The sequence below is a fragment of the Apteryx rowi genome, unplaced genomic scaffold, assembly GCF_003343035.1.
Source record: "Apteryx rowi isolate R43461 unplaced genomic scaffold, aptRow1 scaffold_120, whole genome shotgun sequence".
Lineage (NCBI taxonomy): Eukaryota > Metazoa > Chordata > Aves > Apterygiformes > Apterygidae > Apteryx > Apteryx rowi.
The window spans coordinates 2,100,655-2,118,032 of record NW_020447420.1 but is presented as its reverse complement, the minus strand read 5'-3'; the positions used below and the strand labels follow the sequence as shown (position 1 = coordinate 2,118,032).

Sequence of the window (17,378 nt, the reverse complement as noted above, 5' to 3'; positions counted from 1 at the left end):
CAACACAGTTGCAAATATTTTTATAAAATACATAAATGGAAAGCACAGTTGGAAAAATTGTCCTTTAGGATCAAACCTAAATGGTCTGTCCCTTTTTTGTACAGCAGATGATTTCTGTCTCCAGGCAGAAAAATGCTCTGTCTTTCTCTGTGCTTTGGAGAGAAGTACTCTTTCATGGAGTTCTTGCGTAGGTTCCATTAAGATTGAATTTCTTAAAATGTACTTATCACTAGCTTAGTCAGGAAGAAGTTTTGACAGTTCTGCTAAATCAGAGATTGCCCCACATCTTTGAAGATGAAGGTGTTTGAACAGATCAGACACTGCCTCCAATCTTCTGTGGGCTTATTAACATCTTGATCCAATGAGGAGTAAAACTTCCTGATGATGTGGATAGCGCAGATTCACAAAACAGGCTGATCTGATCTAACAGTTTATTGCAGCTGAAAAAGATAATGTCTATGCCCATCAGTTCCCTTGTCCCTTCCTCCTTGTCTCTTCTTGATCCTGGACTGGTTACGTGGTTCTGCTGTTTATGTTAAGAATACCTCTAGTCTTAGCTGATTTAACTCACTGACCCAGCAGGAAACTAAACTAGAAAAACAAAGAAAAAACTGCAACACTTCCCCTGCCTCATCCCCATTTTTCATCCAAATTAGTAAACTGAGTTAAATCATGGAAGAGTCTGACAAGTTCCGGATCCAGTAAAAGGCAGAGAATGGAGCCAGATGGTTAAGAGCAAGAGAGGGAGAAGCAAGGCCTCCTTCTCTGGTGGCAATGATCTGATAGATTAAGGCTGTAATTCTATGAGCAGCTGAGCCAAAGTGTGCATTTCAGCTCAAAGTATGCACAGTCTTTGAATGTATATTTTTATATGCTTCTAAACTGAAGAACATATTTGATACAAATGTATTTGTAGAATTAATACCAGCAGTTCATAACTGCCTCTTAATTGGCACACCACCAAACAGCCACTTTACAAAAACAGACTCGATCTTTGGGGGATTCCGTAACAGTTATTCAGTAAGAATGAATTTTTCAACAAGCCTTTAAAAGGAAGCTATTTCATAGGACTTTTGATTTCTTTCTTGAATATGTTACTTGATCAATATTGTTTCCTGTTACTAACAACAGACCTTTGAAGTTCAGGTGCTCTCCCTACTGTACTGTTGCATGCCAGAAATATACTGGATAATGATTTTACAGTGAAGAACATCTCTTCCAAAAGATTACGTAGCAGTACCAGCTTAAGATCAGTCTGTGGAAGCTGGCGCAAAGGAATCTCAGGGCTGTTAAAGCTTGCATTGGCAGTACTGCAAGGTCTTTTCTTCCATATTTTGCCCACACCTCCCCCAACCACCTTGAAATAGCTTGCAACTCTAGACAGACATCAAAATAAAAGTAAATGTGTTTTTAATATTCAGAAAGAAATAACAAATAAATAATTTCCTGGGTTTGCTAATTACAGAATTTACAGAAATGAAAGAAAACCATGGTTCTCTAAAGTACAGAGACCTATGAGCTTGGTTATCCCCCAGTTAAAAGCTATTAAGATACTCACGTAGCAAACGTAACTGAGAACAGTTCTTAAACAAGACTTCCATCTTAGGCATGGTCTTCTTCAAAGGGAAACCCAATATGTGGGTTAACACATGGGTTTACGCTTATTTTTTTTTCTTGGAGCTTCTCTTCACATTTAAATCTTTCCCTTTGCTGAAAGTTTTCCTCAAATTTACAGACTATATGTTTGAACAGTGTAGCATGTCTTTCAAGTAGTTTGTGATCATTCTTGCCTACCTCTGTGAATGTGTCTGTCCCTTAGTTATAGCCAGTTTTTTCAGACAGAAAACAAAACTCGCTGATGACTGGCTCAGCAGTGCATTTAAACTATGTATTCGTTGTCAAGAAGATGACTACTAGTGACTGGTGTAGTTCACATGTTAATGCAATTAAGTATTTCATACATCTCTATAAACTGACAGCCATGCTTAATGCAAATGTGCAAATAGTGCATGCAGCTCAATACCACCATTTGATGGAGACTATACGTGATGGTGGGCAAACTTTAGGGCAGTGAAGTTGGGGTATGTGGTTTCTAAACTTTGCATTAAAGGATGCTGTGACAATTTCATGTGTCCTTGCTTTATAGGAACAATGGATTTTGGTCTGCCTGTAAAGATCTTTAGCATTGAAGGTGTATAGGATACCTTAAATAGGCTTATTCTGTATCTCACTGAAACTTTGTTTATATAGTATTTCTCTAGAACTCTTAGCCCTTTCAGAATCAGCACACTTCTAGTTATTCATAGTTGAAGAATCTGTGATACTGTGGCAGTATGTCTTTGGCATCCCACAACAATGTATATATGGTTTCACTTAGTGTGTGATCTTGCAAATGAAAGGTCAGCTTGTATAACTGATATGAGGACCCGATATCCAGCTAATAAAAAGAATGAATTGTGACTAGCTTGTATCATTTGAAGTGTTTTGTTTTGTTTAATTTTTTTTCTGTTACTATGTTTGACATTTCTTTTAGGTTTTTAAGCTTCTGTTTTTTGGGCGGGGGGGGGGGAGTATGTTTTGGCTGAGCAGATATCTAGCAGCCCACTAGTGACTAGTGCGGTCTTTGTCCAAGATATAAGGAATACTGCTTCTTGTCTGAGAATATTACTTAAAACTTAATAGTAATTCTAAGCTGGAACTACTTTGTAGTCCTAAATTGTCCTTTCCTTATAGTTTTGGTATTACTGACAAAAACTCAATTTAAGTAAAGCATCTGTTTTGTGTATTAGGCTTTGAAATTGAAAACCACTGTGAAAGGGGATGCCCCAACTAACTTGGCAACCACAAGTCTTTGTAAAAAGGAGGTGAGTGTAACCATCTGTCTGACTAAGGAGAGTTACTAGAAACTGTGGCATTCTAAATGCCGTTGAGTATGTCATTGCATCTCAGTTCCATATACTGTTTACTTTTGTAATTAGGTGCTATTGCAGCAAAGATGTAATGCATAGTGTCAGAATGATTCTGCAGACAATATCCAATGAATAAAGGATGAATCTGGAGCTAGAAGCACTTCAAGTTTAAAGAAAGTAAAAATATTTTTATATCTGAGAATAGTTAATGAAAATTCCATATTTTTCCATATGCAATCATCTTTTAACTTCTCATCAAATTTAAAACAAAATTCAGTTATGTTTTTATTTCCAATGTAGTGCCAGATTTTTCCAGGGCATAGGGAGTGAAAGATAGAAAACCACACTTTCCTATGTGCATCTTACCACACTTTCCTATGTGCATCTTACCACACTTTCCTATGTGCATCTTATATACAGTAGCATCAGAAGCGCTTGTAGAATTTCAGAGCTAATATTTAATATTTGGTGGGGGGGACCTTGGGAGGTAAGTAGTGAGCTGAATATCAGTTGCATGGGTTTTGGTTCCAGTACTCCAGAAATGTAGCTGATTAGTCTTCCAAGCCAGCTGATAGGGAGAATATTTCCTCTGTAAGAAAACAAACTAAATTCTGATGTCTCAAATTCAAAAAATATACTGTTGAGTAATATATGTTGCCAAAAATATCTATGTTATTACTTGTCACTGTATATCACATTTTGTGTCTTTATGATCTCTATTTCCTAGTGTACTTAATATGTATACCTTATGTTACTTCATAGCCTTGGGAGTCCCAGTCTTTCTGCAGCAATTTTCCTCATGAGGTTGTCTGTGCGGATTCTTGGGGCCAATCCTTGCTAGTTTCTACAGATGCTGGCATCTTGTTAGTAGATGGTTAGTAAATGATCCAGTGTTTTTATGTCAATTATTTACGTACCTGACCAAATTCCTGAAAATGTATGTTCATAAACTCTGTTCAGGTGTTGGCAGCTCTTCAATTATAAAGATAGTTACCAATCCAAGTGAATTTATTATGTTTATGTAACCTAGTTGCAAAAATTCTCTCTGCACCAGAATCAAGCCATATCAGGGAACCAATTCTAATGCATATTTCTGAATGCTTTGTTATTTCCAACACCGTTTTCTTGACTATCTGAAAAGACTTATGAAATCAAATGCAGACTCAAGGAGTATCTACATGTTCTGTCTGGATTTCGTAGTCCCTGATGATACTAGTTGAAGCCAAAGGCTTATGTGGCAAAGAAAGCCTGATACTTCCCTAGCAATGATTTTTTCCTAGTTTGACTCCTTATCCTTTGTGGGCCACGTAGGGCTGTCAGGACTGAGGGATGAAGTTAGTTCTCAGTGATTATTCTCAGACTTCCCAAAGGAAAGGTCCCTTTTACGCTTCAGCTGCATAATCTGATCCATGGCAATGATGAAACTCTCCCTTGAGGAAATATCAGCTGTGATAGTACAGTATACGTAGCAAATTTATGCAGGTTGTCTCATTTTTGTAAGAAAAGAATAAGGCTTTTATTACAAGAATGAAATAGTTCAAAACCACTGACTAGCAAATTGCAGAATTTTAAAGAAAATGTATGTTTCTTTTTTAGATGGTCAACCTTTGGTACAAGTATTTGATAAAACTCTCCAAATAAAGCAGATGCATGTGCTGGAAGCGCTGGATCTTTTGATTGCCAGAACAGACAAAGGTAGGAGAAGTCCCTGTTCCTTGATTCTAATATGAATGTTGTTGGCTCACTGTTATTCAGCAGACGCAACGGTAGAAGGGAATAGTTCAGCTATGTGTCTTAAAGAAGTGTGAAAAAATACTATAGGTTTTAATTCCTGCAGTACTAGGTTTATGCAGTCAGCTTTTGTCACATCACATAGCCATTACTGTTTTGTTGTTGATAGGTTTTAGAGTTTTTATTGTTTTCCTTTAGAGATCCTTCTACCTCTTTCCCTTTCCCCATTTCCTCTGGGCTGCTCAGACACTGTTTGGTTATGTGCAAGTCCCAGGGTTTTAGGCCCTGCATGTTTCATGAGGCAATCATGGCTGTCAGTGGCAAGTGTATTTGATGCTTCATTTAGAATAAGGGAGTACCTACAGCAGCTGTCACATACAGCTGATCTTTTCTTAAAAGGATGGGAAAAAATCCCTAGACACTCATGTCAGAAAGATTCGTGGTCCTGTTAAGGCGAACCTGGCACTGGTCATGTGGTGTATTTCTATTTAAAATTCCTGTGGTAGTTGCATCTTTGTTCCTGGAAAAAAAAACTTATCGTGACATACACAGGAAAAAATGCCATATTCCATCCCTGGGGTCCTCTTTGAAGACCTCTCAGAGCACAAAACTATCCCAAGTTCTGTAAGAGACAAATGTTGCCGTTTTGTGTTTAGGCGGGAGTATGTGTCCTCTTCAGGTTCCTGGTGACTGCTAAGCTCTGGTCAAGCCAGTATTTCCCTTCTCTTGCAATACATCTGGATCCGTATCCTAGTCTGTTCAGCAACCCGCATAGGCAAAAGCTCATTACGTAGGATCCTAAAGCCTTTTCCTAATCCTTCCTAACCCTTCAGCATCATCTGATAGGCCTTTTTGTCAGAACAGATGCTCCTGAATACCTCTGTTAGTGAGCTTAAATTAAGGCTTTACTGTTTCTAGCATAGAAGGTCATCTCTGGTGCATCACATTCTTTGCAGAAATTTTACATAAGACTATGTGAGGATGATCCTCATAAACCCTGACAGAGGCAGTGTTGGTTTTCTAGTCTGCAAATTCTGTTGCTTCCTTCTCCAAAAGGAGTAGACTACTTCATTTGTCAATTTCCACTTTTGCCTGGATTGCTGAAAAGCTTACCATTTACAGAAGGAGTGTTACCAGAATCAATAAAATATCCAAATTAACATCAGGAACCATTTCATTAGAGCCTATTTTTCAAAAGAGAAGATTTTTTCCATCTGGCCGCATCCTCAATTGTTCTTATCCAGAATGTATATCCCAAACATCATAGAATTTCTGCAGAAAATAAATAGCATTCTTAATGAACTTGAATCATGTTCGACCTTGCTGCTATCTCAGCAATTCCTATTCTTTTGCAAGAAAGTAATTTAATCTTACYACTTGCAACAGGAAGATTTTTGGAAGAAACAAAAAGGATTTTTACCCATCTTTAAAACTGCCATGGAAAAAGGCAAAATGTGACAATTCTTTTAATTTACTTCTGATCCAGAGCTGATGCAGAAATTGGGAAGTAGTTTCTTCAGCCGCTGTTTGAAATCGGCACCCCTTGGAAATCACCTTAACTGGATTATATGTCCATTCAGTTATGCAAAAGGGTGGGAGGAAATTACTTATGCTGTAACTGTTCTACCAAATGTATTTTATTTGTATTTATGTTTTTCCCAAAACTCTGTGATTTGAAATTCACAAAGCAAACATACACATAAAGCAAGTACAAGATCTTTGTGTGTAACACAAAGAAAGTAATTATAATTTTTTTTTTTTAATTACACTATGTTTGTTTGTTCAGTATTAGCTGAAGTTACATTTACCCAAACTTAGGGTAAAACATGGTTCCTTTGGTATCACTGGGATTTGCACAGTTTGTGTTCAGTAGGGCTAAGGCTTCATTTCAAAGTTTTCAATTTTTAATTTTTTTGAAATGTTTGTATTTCAGGATGAAATTTTTCATCCTTAGATACTCTGATATTAATAGTATGTCTGTCAGCGAAAATGTATCTTATGGCAAGTGAGAAAGTAGAAGCATAAATAAGAAATCTTTGTAAATAAAACTTGTTAGTGATGTTGTTGGTGTGAGCTTTTCAGAAGCAAGGCAAAATAACCTCCACAGAATAGAAGAAAAAATCTAAAGGAGAATTTCATATTGAATGATATGTATATTTAATATTAAGCAAACATATAAGCAGAGCAACATATGAATGAACATAAAAGAAAACAAACATGGAAACAAAATCAGAAATGCCATAATACAAAATCAAATACATTTGACAGTAGACATAGAAAGTAACAAGAAAACATTTAGTGAGAACAAAGAAATTGTTGATTCACTACTCTGCCAGAGGGAGGGATGGTAAGGAGTAGGAAAGGAGAAGGACGCTGAGTGGGACAGTTAGTTGGAAATTTTTAAGTGAGTAAAATGTTTTTTAAATTGGCTGGTCCTGATGAAATTCACCCTGAGATGCTTGCAGAACTAGCTGAAACTCTCTGAAAGGCATTTGCAATGACCTTTGAACATACCTGGAGGAAGGGAGACATTTCTAAAGATCTGAAAAGGGTAGTTATATCTGAAGTTTTTGAAGGTTTGTGAAGCTGCTAGAACAGATCACTAAATTTAATAGTCAAACTGTTGTACTATTTAGTCAAACTTGATGAGAGAAAGATGTAGTGAGGCTTTTTGAGCAAGGAATTACTGGTATCAATTCATTACGCTTCAAATGTTTGATAAAGTCTTATCCTTTTTTAAAAAAAAAGGCGAAGATTTTTAACTCTTAATATGGATGCTTTCCTGAAAATTTTTTTTTTTTTTTAAAGACAGTTTTTAAACTTGCTAATATTCTGGCCTCCTATTTTGTATTTGTGTACCATATTGAAATTAAAATACGGGGCAGAATAAAAATCATACTTGCCCTTTCTTTTCAGAATATGCTTCAATCACCATTTTTGCCATCTGACCTTTTGGAGACCTTCTTCCTATTCCCAGGGTGACTGAAGTTGGCTGATACAGCAAAAATGGGAAAAATAATGAGTTAGATAAGCAAAAGTATACCCATACTGGGCTTGTAAACTAGTGTTAAAGGTTTCATGGGATTTTTAGCATATAGTGTTATATGTTATAAGCTTAACTTTTTAAGCACATACTTCAAGTGCATCCTCTGATGTACTTCAAGTGCATCAATGTGAAACAGTGACATTTTAAGACTCGAGCAGAAAAATTGAGGATGGTATATGAAATTGCTCATATAGAGTATAGCATTTCTGCAGCAATGATTTGTAACAGCCAGGCTCGAGATCACCTTCAGGCAGCTCTTTTAAGAAACAAGTGCTACTCCCACTGCTTTCTAGCATACCATACATTTCTGAGGGAGAGGAAATATCAACAGTGAAACCAGAGCTGAAGATAACACTATCAGCAAGAGCTCTTTCAGGTCAGCCTTTCGGGAGAAGAAGACGTTGAAGAAGTCACCAATACACCTGGTATCAATGATAGCAGCACAAATTGCTTTGGTAGCAATGATCCCTGTACTTATATTGATTAAATTTGATCCAGTAATGAGATATAAGGCCAGTGGAGCACAGAAATGGATCTGTTTTGTCATCCAAACACAGCTTTTCTGTTACAGCTTACTTTTCTGTTGGGGTAAGGGGGAAGGAGGAAGAGCTCCTTCACTTGTATGARTCAAGTCCATAGGAGGTAAAGAAAAACTGCAAAAAAGCTCAGATGATAGTCTGGCAGCTTTATAGGCAGCCACAGATATATCTAACACTGCAGCGGGGCTGTTTAGGAGGTCTGCAAAGCAGCTAGTATCCTGAAAGAGGTGTGAAGGATCCTAGAGGACATACCAGTCAAAGGGACAGAGCTCTTTTAAGTGGCAAGTAAAGGTGAAGATTTATGTCTGCTGAGAGGCATGCTCACTGTCGACCCATTGGGTTGCAGTCCCGTGACCTATGGGGATCTCTACCCGAATTCCTTTTTAAAAAAGCTTATTAAAACTAACCTCAGTGAAAGCAGAAGACATTGTTCTGCCTTAATAAAAATGCCTGCCAAAGGCAAAATTTATCATGCTTGTCATTYTCTGTTGCACACACATAGCACCTTCCCAGAGATAAGAATGCCATGTTTCAGAGAAGCATAAAGGGTCCTCTGAAGTTTGCCATAACCCTCGGGGATCGTCTTGCTCTGCTCTGATTACTGTTTCAACCTTCAGAACAGACAACTAGATACTGAGTTGGTCATTGTCTGCCCATGGTCATCATCTTCCTTTTTGTATCTTACCTCCTATCTAGGTGTTTTTCATAGTTGCCTCTTATGTCAACATAAATTTATCTTATTGCTGTGTCTGGGGATCAAAGAAGAAGTTACTTAGAAATTCATGGAAGAGACTTAAAGTCATGATACTTTATTATATTGGAAGGAGGAGGGTCTTTTATCCTAGTCTAGAGCTTCGAAGATGGAACAAAAAACCCTCCAAAAATGACAGTGTTGAATTTAGATGGTAATGCATACTCCCAACTATGTCTGAAGGCTCACAACCTTTTTTTTTTTTTTTTTTTTTTTAATTTAAATAACATAGCCACTTAAATTGCCCAGAGAAAGTTCCTGAGGTTTGCTATAGGTACGGAATGTAGTGTTTCGGAATTGTCTGCATAACCAAGAATCCTCACAAATTATCTAGCTGAAATAGTTGCTCAGCTAGGAAGACTGAACACAGCAGTTAGCACTGGATGAACAAATGATTAGTCTGAGGCAGAATCTAGGAGAAAATGGTAATAAATTTAGAATAAACTTTTCTCAGTCCTGAATGGCTGCACTTTCTATTAGGTTGCAAAAAAAAAAAAAAAAAAGCCATCTCTGATCTCATTGCATGTGATGGTAGTCATAAGAGTTACAGCTGATTCTAGACCAGAAAGGATGACCTTCCTTCAGCTTGTGGCAATAACTTCTTTAGCTTAAAATCAAAAGTGGTTGAAATGGAATAGGATTTTAGGGTACTAGGTCATACGTAGTTTTTTAGGTGTGTGATGGTGTTTGACAGCACTCACATGCAGCACCAAGAATTGTGCAGTAGTCTAGTCCATTGTAAGAATGGATGAGCAGGCATGTCCTTGTTTACATTTCTGGTTTCATAGAATTAAAATGTTGCATGAATTTGGTAGCTGCTCTTTATTCCTTTCTTAAAGCGAGATACCACAAATTTGTTAGGGACCTTAGATTGACAATAAGGGTCAGTTAGTTGCTAGACAGCTTAAGACAGCCATCCAGCTTTGGGTATGAGGGTTTAAATTTGCACCTTCCGAAAGCTGGCAATAAGCTGTAAGATTTCCTGAGCAGACAGCACCCAAAATCATTGCATCTAGCATACAAGACGTTAGCTGGTTAAGTGCCATGGATAAGGACAATTTCAAATATGGTAAGGAGATTCTCAGGTACAGTGGGAAATACCTTATAGACAGCCTTATTCATCAAGAATAAAAAGGTTTTGGAAATGTTACCAGGATCTAAAGCATGTAGTAGTTGACACACTGTACATCTACATCTTAGTTTACTTCTTGATAACTTGTTTGACATTCTAAACAGCTAATATATTCACTTTCTATGCCTTGCTATTTGTCTGACTATTAAGACTTGTCCCCACCGCAGCAATCTATATTTAGAATCTTTGCTTGTTTGAGAAATTTGCCTGTTTCTGAAATCATCACATTGTTATGTTGGAATAACTAACTGAACGCCACAAAGCAGAGTAAGTCCAAGCAGATACTGAATTGATGAGAGCAATAATACTGTCCCTGAACATTTGATTTAGCTAATGTTTTTCAGCCTTCCCTCCAAAAGGGTGAATGCTGCTTGCCATTCATTCTTCTTTCATTAACTCCACAAGCACACAAGAGAGGAATTACATATAGTTTTTTTCCTTTAGTCAGTGTTGCCACTGAGAATTTGTCTCTCTCTGAGTCTGATTAAGCAATGTTTCAGATTGTCGTGGACCTAAGGAATGGTTTATGCTTTTTACTCTTTATACTTGCTACAGGAAAAGAAGGTGATTCAAAGGCCAGATTTTGCCCTCATGCATATTGATGTTCTATTGGAATGGAAGGCAGCATCCATTCTGATCTTGCTTTTGAATTTACAGTAGGATCCACCAGTGGGATCCACACTGTATGTTAAGAAAGCATGTTTAATTTTTCCAGCTATCCCAGCTAGTCCAGTAATGCTATACCAGTTACCACTAAAAGATACTACCTTTGTCTTACATGCATTTTAAGAAACTTAGTTTCTTATGTAAGAAATTATTCTTAACAGTTGCTCATGTCCAACTGAAAATAGTAGTGCATGATTTATTTATTTGTTTTGAACTTAGGGTTGTATTTTCCACTCGTCTCTACCTTTGTTGGAAACAAAAGGTTTAGCTATGGCAGTGAACACTGTGTTATTTTTGCAGTTGGAATATGCTTTGGAAATTTAAGTTGCTTAAATTTTGAAGAACTGACAAAGAAAACTAGTCTGCATCCAGAAGGTTTTCAAACTGTTGCAGGTTTCATGGTACTGTGAAGCTCTTACATTGTTCTCTGCTACAGCACCACCTGATGGGAGACTGCTACTGAACTGAAGGGTTTGAAATTGCAAAGACTAGACAGAGTTCACAAGCAGTCTTTCTTTGCTATGATGTTGTTGCTTATCCCCAGAAAGCAATTTGCTTTGTCGTAGCTCTTATGTCTGTGCCCTGCATGTTAGGTGCTGCTTCTCTTTGGAAATAATCATTTCAAACCACCACCATTTTTTTTTTTCCAACTTGCTGTTTCCTGGCTCTCTGCATCCTTCAGGGAAGGACTCTCGTCTCCTTGTCTTCAGACTGAGTGCTGTCCAAAAAGATATTGAAACAAAGCAGATGATAAGGAGCAAATATGACTGCAGAGAAAATAAACTGGAGAGAACAAAAGGTGATTTTTATTATTCTTTGATAAAAACATCCACTAAGGTATTGTGGCAGTAGTTGCCAGAGGTTTTATTAGTTCTCTTAAAGCTGTGGTAGTTATTCACCTTTAGTTTTGTTCCGGACAGTCAGTTCAAACTTTAAGCTTATATGTGAAAATAAGTTTGGATATAGTCCAGCGTGCCATTTGAGAACTTTGTAAAAAGTACCGAGTTACTTGGCAATTTCTGCTAAAGAAAAGCTCTAGAGAAAAATAGATATATTGCTTTCAGAATTGAGRGGTACACGAAGAATTATACAGGAATGCAAGACTAAAGTAAAGGTCACTGTAAGGGTGAGGAGCACTGGCAAATTTCTGTTAAAAAGTAGTGCTTAGAATAGTTTGGGTGTTGCAGGTTATTTTAGTAGATGTAAGCATTTTCTGATCTGCAGCAGCAAGCTTCTTTGGAAGGCTGGAACCTGCAGAATAGTAAAAATCCATGTATTTAGTCTTTTACTTGCAAATCTTAGAGAGTAAGGGGAAAACAATGAGATTTCAAAAAAGTCATAGCTTTTTGTCTTTTTCTAGAAGATAACGTTATAATGTTGGGGGGGTTGTAATTCTGTAATGCTGAAGTATCTTAGTCATGCATCAGAGCTGCATTATACTAACTGTTGTACAAATACAAAACAAAAAAGCAGGCCCTAACCCAAGTAGTTAATCTAGAGCGTTATTTCCTCAGGCTGCCATTTGTATGCCATTAATACTCACCATGGCAGTGAACTGAGGATCGTTGTGGCTATTCGGAACAAACTACTACTTGTCACAAAGAAATATAATCCGTGCAACAGTTTAACCAGCAGCTCTCTGCTATCATCATCTGAGTCTCCAGTAGAGGAATTCCAGTACATCCGGGTATGTGTAATCAAATCACTAATTACCTTTACAGACTGGGCAGCACTCAGCTAGTGGCGGGGAAGGCAAAGGACATACATTTATATCTTCCTGAACCTCTGAATAGGTTTAAGGTAGAAGCTGTATTATGAGGTTGCATCATATATATTCCAAAGAAACCTTCCAGATTTTTTAAAATCGAGTTTCTGCTTGTTACCTATCAAGTTTCTGTGCTTACAGCACATTAAATTCATGGAGTACCTGCAGTACTCTTAGTAAGAACTTGAAAAAGAGGATAATTTGATTATTTACATTACAGGAAATATGCCTTTCTGACCCTCCAGTGGTTATGACACTGGTGGATGGACCTACTGGAGACAGTGACAATATGATCTGTGTAGCATATCGACATCAGTTTGATTTAGTTAATGAAAGTACTGGGGAGTCCTATAGATTGCATCATGTTGAAGCAAACAAGGTAAGTTCTCAGCACTGAAACTAATTTCTCACAGAACCACACTGAGCATAGTTTCTTGCAGATTTAGTGCATCCCGTGATGGCCTTCTGGAAGTATCATTTAGTAAGTTCCTCATGTCTCTTACTTTTCACTTCTGTAACCTCTGCTTTAGGGGACCCAGGTATTTCTTTCTTTTAGGATACGTGATAATAATCACTCCCAAGAGATGCAAATATAAGGCTTGACACATTAGGAAAAAGCCTGTATTTCAGACTCTGAAATATCACTCTCAGCAGAAATGCAAAGCCTTCTTTCTCCTTTCTTAGTCAATAGTTTACTTTTTGCTTTTTCTTTATAGTCTCAGTATTTTATTTTTTAAGAAATTTCAGCAAAATGAACTCTGTTGTTGGCCACCGGTCTCTCATTCAGCTTTGCATATTTGCATGTTCTAAGGCTGAGATATTTATATGTAGCTTTCAGATCTATTAAAGAAATTGCTGCCCAATCCACAAATAACATTGTGAAAAAGAAAAACTGCATTGGTATTATTGTTACAGTGACTGCATCTTTCTAACTAGAATTTAGGGCTGGGGATTTAAGTAAATGTCCCGATTTTCAGAAGAGAGTGCCAGTATTTCCTGCTGCTGGGAAGATAGTGATTTTCAGCATCTCTAAAAAATCAGATAACTTTAATTGCTTCTAAATATGGATATGGACATCTAGCTTTAGACACAAAAAATGGAACATTTTGCACAGTTAGTTTTTTTTTAACTGACTTTTCCTCTTTAGATCTGATGGTTCTTGTTGGTAACTTGTTTTTTTTTTTTTTTTAATTGTCTATATTTTTATTCAGATTTGATGATGAAAGTGTTTGGTACTCCTAGCATGGGAGATGTAGTGTAAGCTTCTCCACAGCACTGGAAATCTGTCTTAATCCTGATCACAAAGAACTACAAGTAAAGAATAGGGGTGGAGAAGAACTCTCCCTCTCTCTCCTCTTCTCCTCTCCAGTAACCCTCATTTCCTTTGAGAAAACAAATAAGGCAGACAATTAATATGAGGTGTGCGAGTGCTTCTGTGATGTTAATATGGAATGCCAAATTATTTCCACAAGACACAAAGCAGAGCAAGCTTTCAGTCGCTACAGAGGATGGGTCAAAATGTATTTGGTGTAGATATGTAAACTTCCAGGTCTGCTTAACAGATTCTTGACCTGTACAGTCATCCTAAATCAAGAGATGAACGTGCAGGCTTATTGTATAAAGGAAGGCCAAAGAGCTGCTCTTCATGGAATCATGGTTTCCAGTCTCCATGGTGAAATAGTAAATACTGTGATCTGGGAAGTGCTTAACTAATCTGATCTTATGTATCTAATGGTTTGGTGTGCTCAAATCCATACTACATTATCTGACTGTAGTGCCAAATTTGATGTACCCTTATATGCAGAGAGATTTTCATCTTATGAAATTTGTATTTTTTTTAATTATGTTCATCAGGAAGATCTCCTTTTCTGAAAGGATACCCTACTCTCTATGGGTGTTCTGAGTTTCTTAATTTAACTGTAAAAGAGAAATACAGGGTTAAACTGTGAGAATTTACGTAGCCTATGCTATGTAAAAAACATTGTAGTTTATCCGGTGTCAATTCTCAGCTTCTAAATTCAACCTACTCAGTAATTCTTGAAGTACATCCATATTGATCTCTTTAAGTGTTAGTGGTTTTGATCCAATAATGATGTTTCTGGTCATTCTGCTAGTCATGATATGATGTGGAGCTTTTTTGGACTTTGCTTTTTTAAAAGCTTTCACATTAGAGTTAATATTTTTGGCATAGCATGTAGATTCACACCTGTCCTGAAATCACCACATTTCCCAACATTCTTATTGCCAAATAAGTTAGGTAAGTTTTTATCATTTTATAATGTAAGTATAGTCAGCATTGAATACAAAAGAAGTTGATTTCCCTCCTAAGAGCATCCTGACAATAAATTGCAAAAGAGACTGCCTTTGGAAAATGACATTTTTTATCTGTAGTTGTGTACACGCACCAACTGATAGCATTGCTTTTTAGTCAAAAGCTGGTTGTAATAACCTCAGTATCCTGTCTGCCCATCCATTACCCTTGCCCATTATCATTTCAGGTTAATTTTGTTGCAGCTATTGATGTATATGAAGATGGTGAAGCTGGGCTACTGTTATGTTACAACTGTAAGTATTTAGGGAAGACTGAAAATGTTAAGGTCTCAATCAGTATATGTAATTCCTCTTTTTGTCATGGAGTCTAGATATGTATTTTAAAGTAGATTTCAGTGTTTTGTTAAAAGATTTTCAACATATATTCTTTTCAGTTTAAATGCATATTACAGAGACTAGAAATAGAAGTATTATTTTATTGCAAGCTATGCTAAATTTAGAAATATTAGTTGTGCGGTTTTAATTTCAGTTACACAGATGTGTGTCCAAATGTTTATAGAAGTTACCACTTTATTCACAAAAGTCCTATTCCTTCAGATCTATCTCATTCTTTAGGTAGCTACACACTAGCTAGGTTTTTCCAAGAAATGTGCAGTTTATCATTCCTCGTTTTTTCTTCTTTGTGCTGTCCCATTCTGTCTTTGTGCTTTCTTCCTTCACCCCATTTCTTTGTGCTGTCCCATTCTTTCATTGCAAATCTCTCATCCTCCTTTTGCAAAAAGGCCTTGGATACCACATACATATGCTTCTCCCTGCGATGCACATGTGCTTTTGCTTCCAATACTCATGAAAATAGAAGCTCTCAGCATGAAGCAGCCTTTGTTAGGTGGTGCTGAAGGACAAGGCACAGCTTTGTCTGTTCCAGAAGGCATGTCCTGTTTGCCTTTCTAAAGTGAGCGTTGATGGAGACAGGATAAATATGCCTGTGTTCCAGCACTGGCTATTGAACTGGTACTGCAGAGCAAGATTTAAGTGTGTCTATACTATATCCCTTTATGTTCTATGAGGCCTCTTTTGGTTCTGGTAGCTTGCCAGATCCTAGCTGGGTCTGGTTCACTTGGTACTGCATCAGAACTAATAAGCTATCTGAGATAGCATGGTGAAGACTCACAACTATATTTCTGTGCAGAATCAGTTCCCCTCCAATAGACCCATCACTGAGCCTGAGCTAAAAAACCTACCTGATCGCAAAGGTACTCTAAAGTTGGTGCATAGGCTTGCACTGAATTCCTATTTCTAGGACAGTGTCATGGGGGAACCTACATTTGTTCTTTGTGGAGTCTCTTAATTATCAAAGTATCATCATAGAACAAATATGAAAACACAGGATTTGGCAGTGTCCTAAGTTTGTGTTCAGAAAAAAGATCTTTAATACATTTCTGAATTTAAACTTAGACTCAGTCTAAGGACATCAATTACAGAAAAAATAGGATTTTGGCTAAAAAAGTAGAGCTGGAAGAAAGAAAGAAGAAAGTAAAAAATAAAGAGTAGCATCAACAGCATCAACCAGTGGATATATGGCACACAGGCTCAACGTATTTCTGTATTTGAGATGCTGATAGTTGTTTACCTGGAGCCCCCAGTACATTTATCTGAGCTTGTCAAGAACAAAAGATGATTGTAAGCTTATCTCCTTATTAAGGTTTTACTCTGTTTGCTAACATGACATCTCAGATTCTGAATTTTAGTGGATATTTTATCACCAGTAATGCATGTGTCTAGAGAAAAATCTGTTGGTAATTGACGAGCGAGTGAAGAGTTAACAGGACTGAAGAAGTCTGCCGCCTGATATGCGCAAGGACTGATATGCTCAAGGCTGCAGACTAGAAGAGCTAACAGGACTAAAGAACTCTGTCGCCTGACAAGGCCGAGGAACCTGCATGGACCCGCAGGGAGGGGAGAAGCGATACGGAGGTATTGTGGTCTTGCCTCGCTAGCAGGGTCCTTCCAAGCAGACAAACAAACAGTCCTGTGATCGTGAAACTCGCAGAGGTCAGCAAAAGCAGTGTTTGCCCGGAGCCCCAGCTGTATAAAAAGAGACTTGGCAGCTAAGAGAGTTTGAGCAGGGACGGGAACGTGACCTGACCATTCTCTCCGGCTGGACCGTGAGTACCCCCCCCCCCCTTTTCCTGGGACGCTGGGTTAAGKTAACTCCTCGAGGTTGAGAGTCCTCTCACTAAGAGAGTGAACAAGAAAGCTTTCAAGTAGGGATGAGCAGTGCTTCCAATTACTAGCGCAGTAATAGATGATTTCGGGTTATCCTTTCTAAATCAGTAATCGCATAATTTTTTTTATTACATTACTGTCTCAATTGTTACTATCAAATCTTCATAGCATGACAGTAATGGACAGTTAAGTTCCCCATCATCTAGATACATCAGATAAAAATTCAGAATTGCTTTCCAAGCAAGAAGTTCTATAAGCCAGGGTGTTCATGTTTGACTCACAGAAAGACTGTTATTTTCTGAAACACCACACCTACAGCACCTAAGAAATAGGTACATGAAT

General features: G+C 37.5%; 1 protein-coding gene across 7 annotated transcripts in view; it reads left to right on the top strand.

Moving 5' to 3' along the window:
- Positions 1-17,378, top strand: part of GARNL3 (GTPase activating Rap/RanGAP domain like 3) — a 58,674-nt gene that overhangs the window by 31,300 nt on the left and 9,996 nt on the right. For all 7 annotated transcript variants that reach the window (XM_026090259.1, XM_026090245.1, XM_026090225.1 and 4 more), the window contains 7 exons: positions 2,790-2,864; positions 3,672-3,783; positions 4,506-4,604; positions 11,457-11,573; positions 12,289-12,461; positions 12,760-12,918; positions 15,038-15,104. In XM_026090259.1, the coding sequence (XP_025946044.1) occupies positions 2,790-2,864; positions 3,672-3,783; positions 4,506-4,604; positions 11,457-11,573; positions 12,289-12,461; positions 12,760-12,918; positions 15,038-15,104 (802 nt within the window). The remainder of the gene's footprint in view (positions 1-2,789; positions 2,865-3,671; positions 3,784-4,505; positions 4,605-11,456; positions 11,574-12,288; positions 12,462-12,759; positions 12,919-15,037; positions 15,105-17,378) is intronic.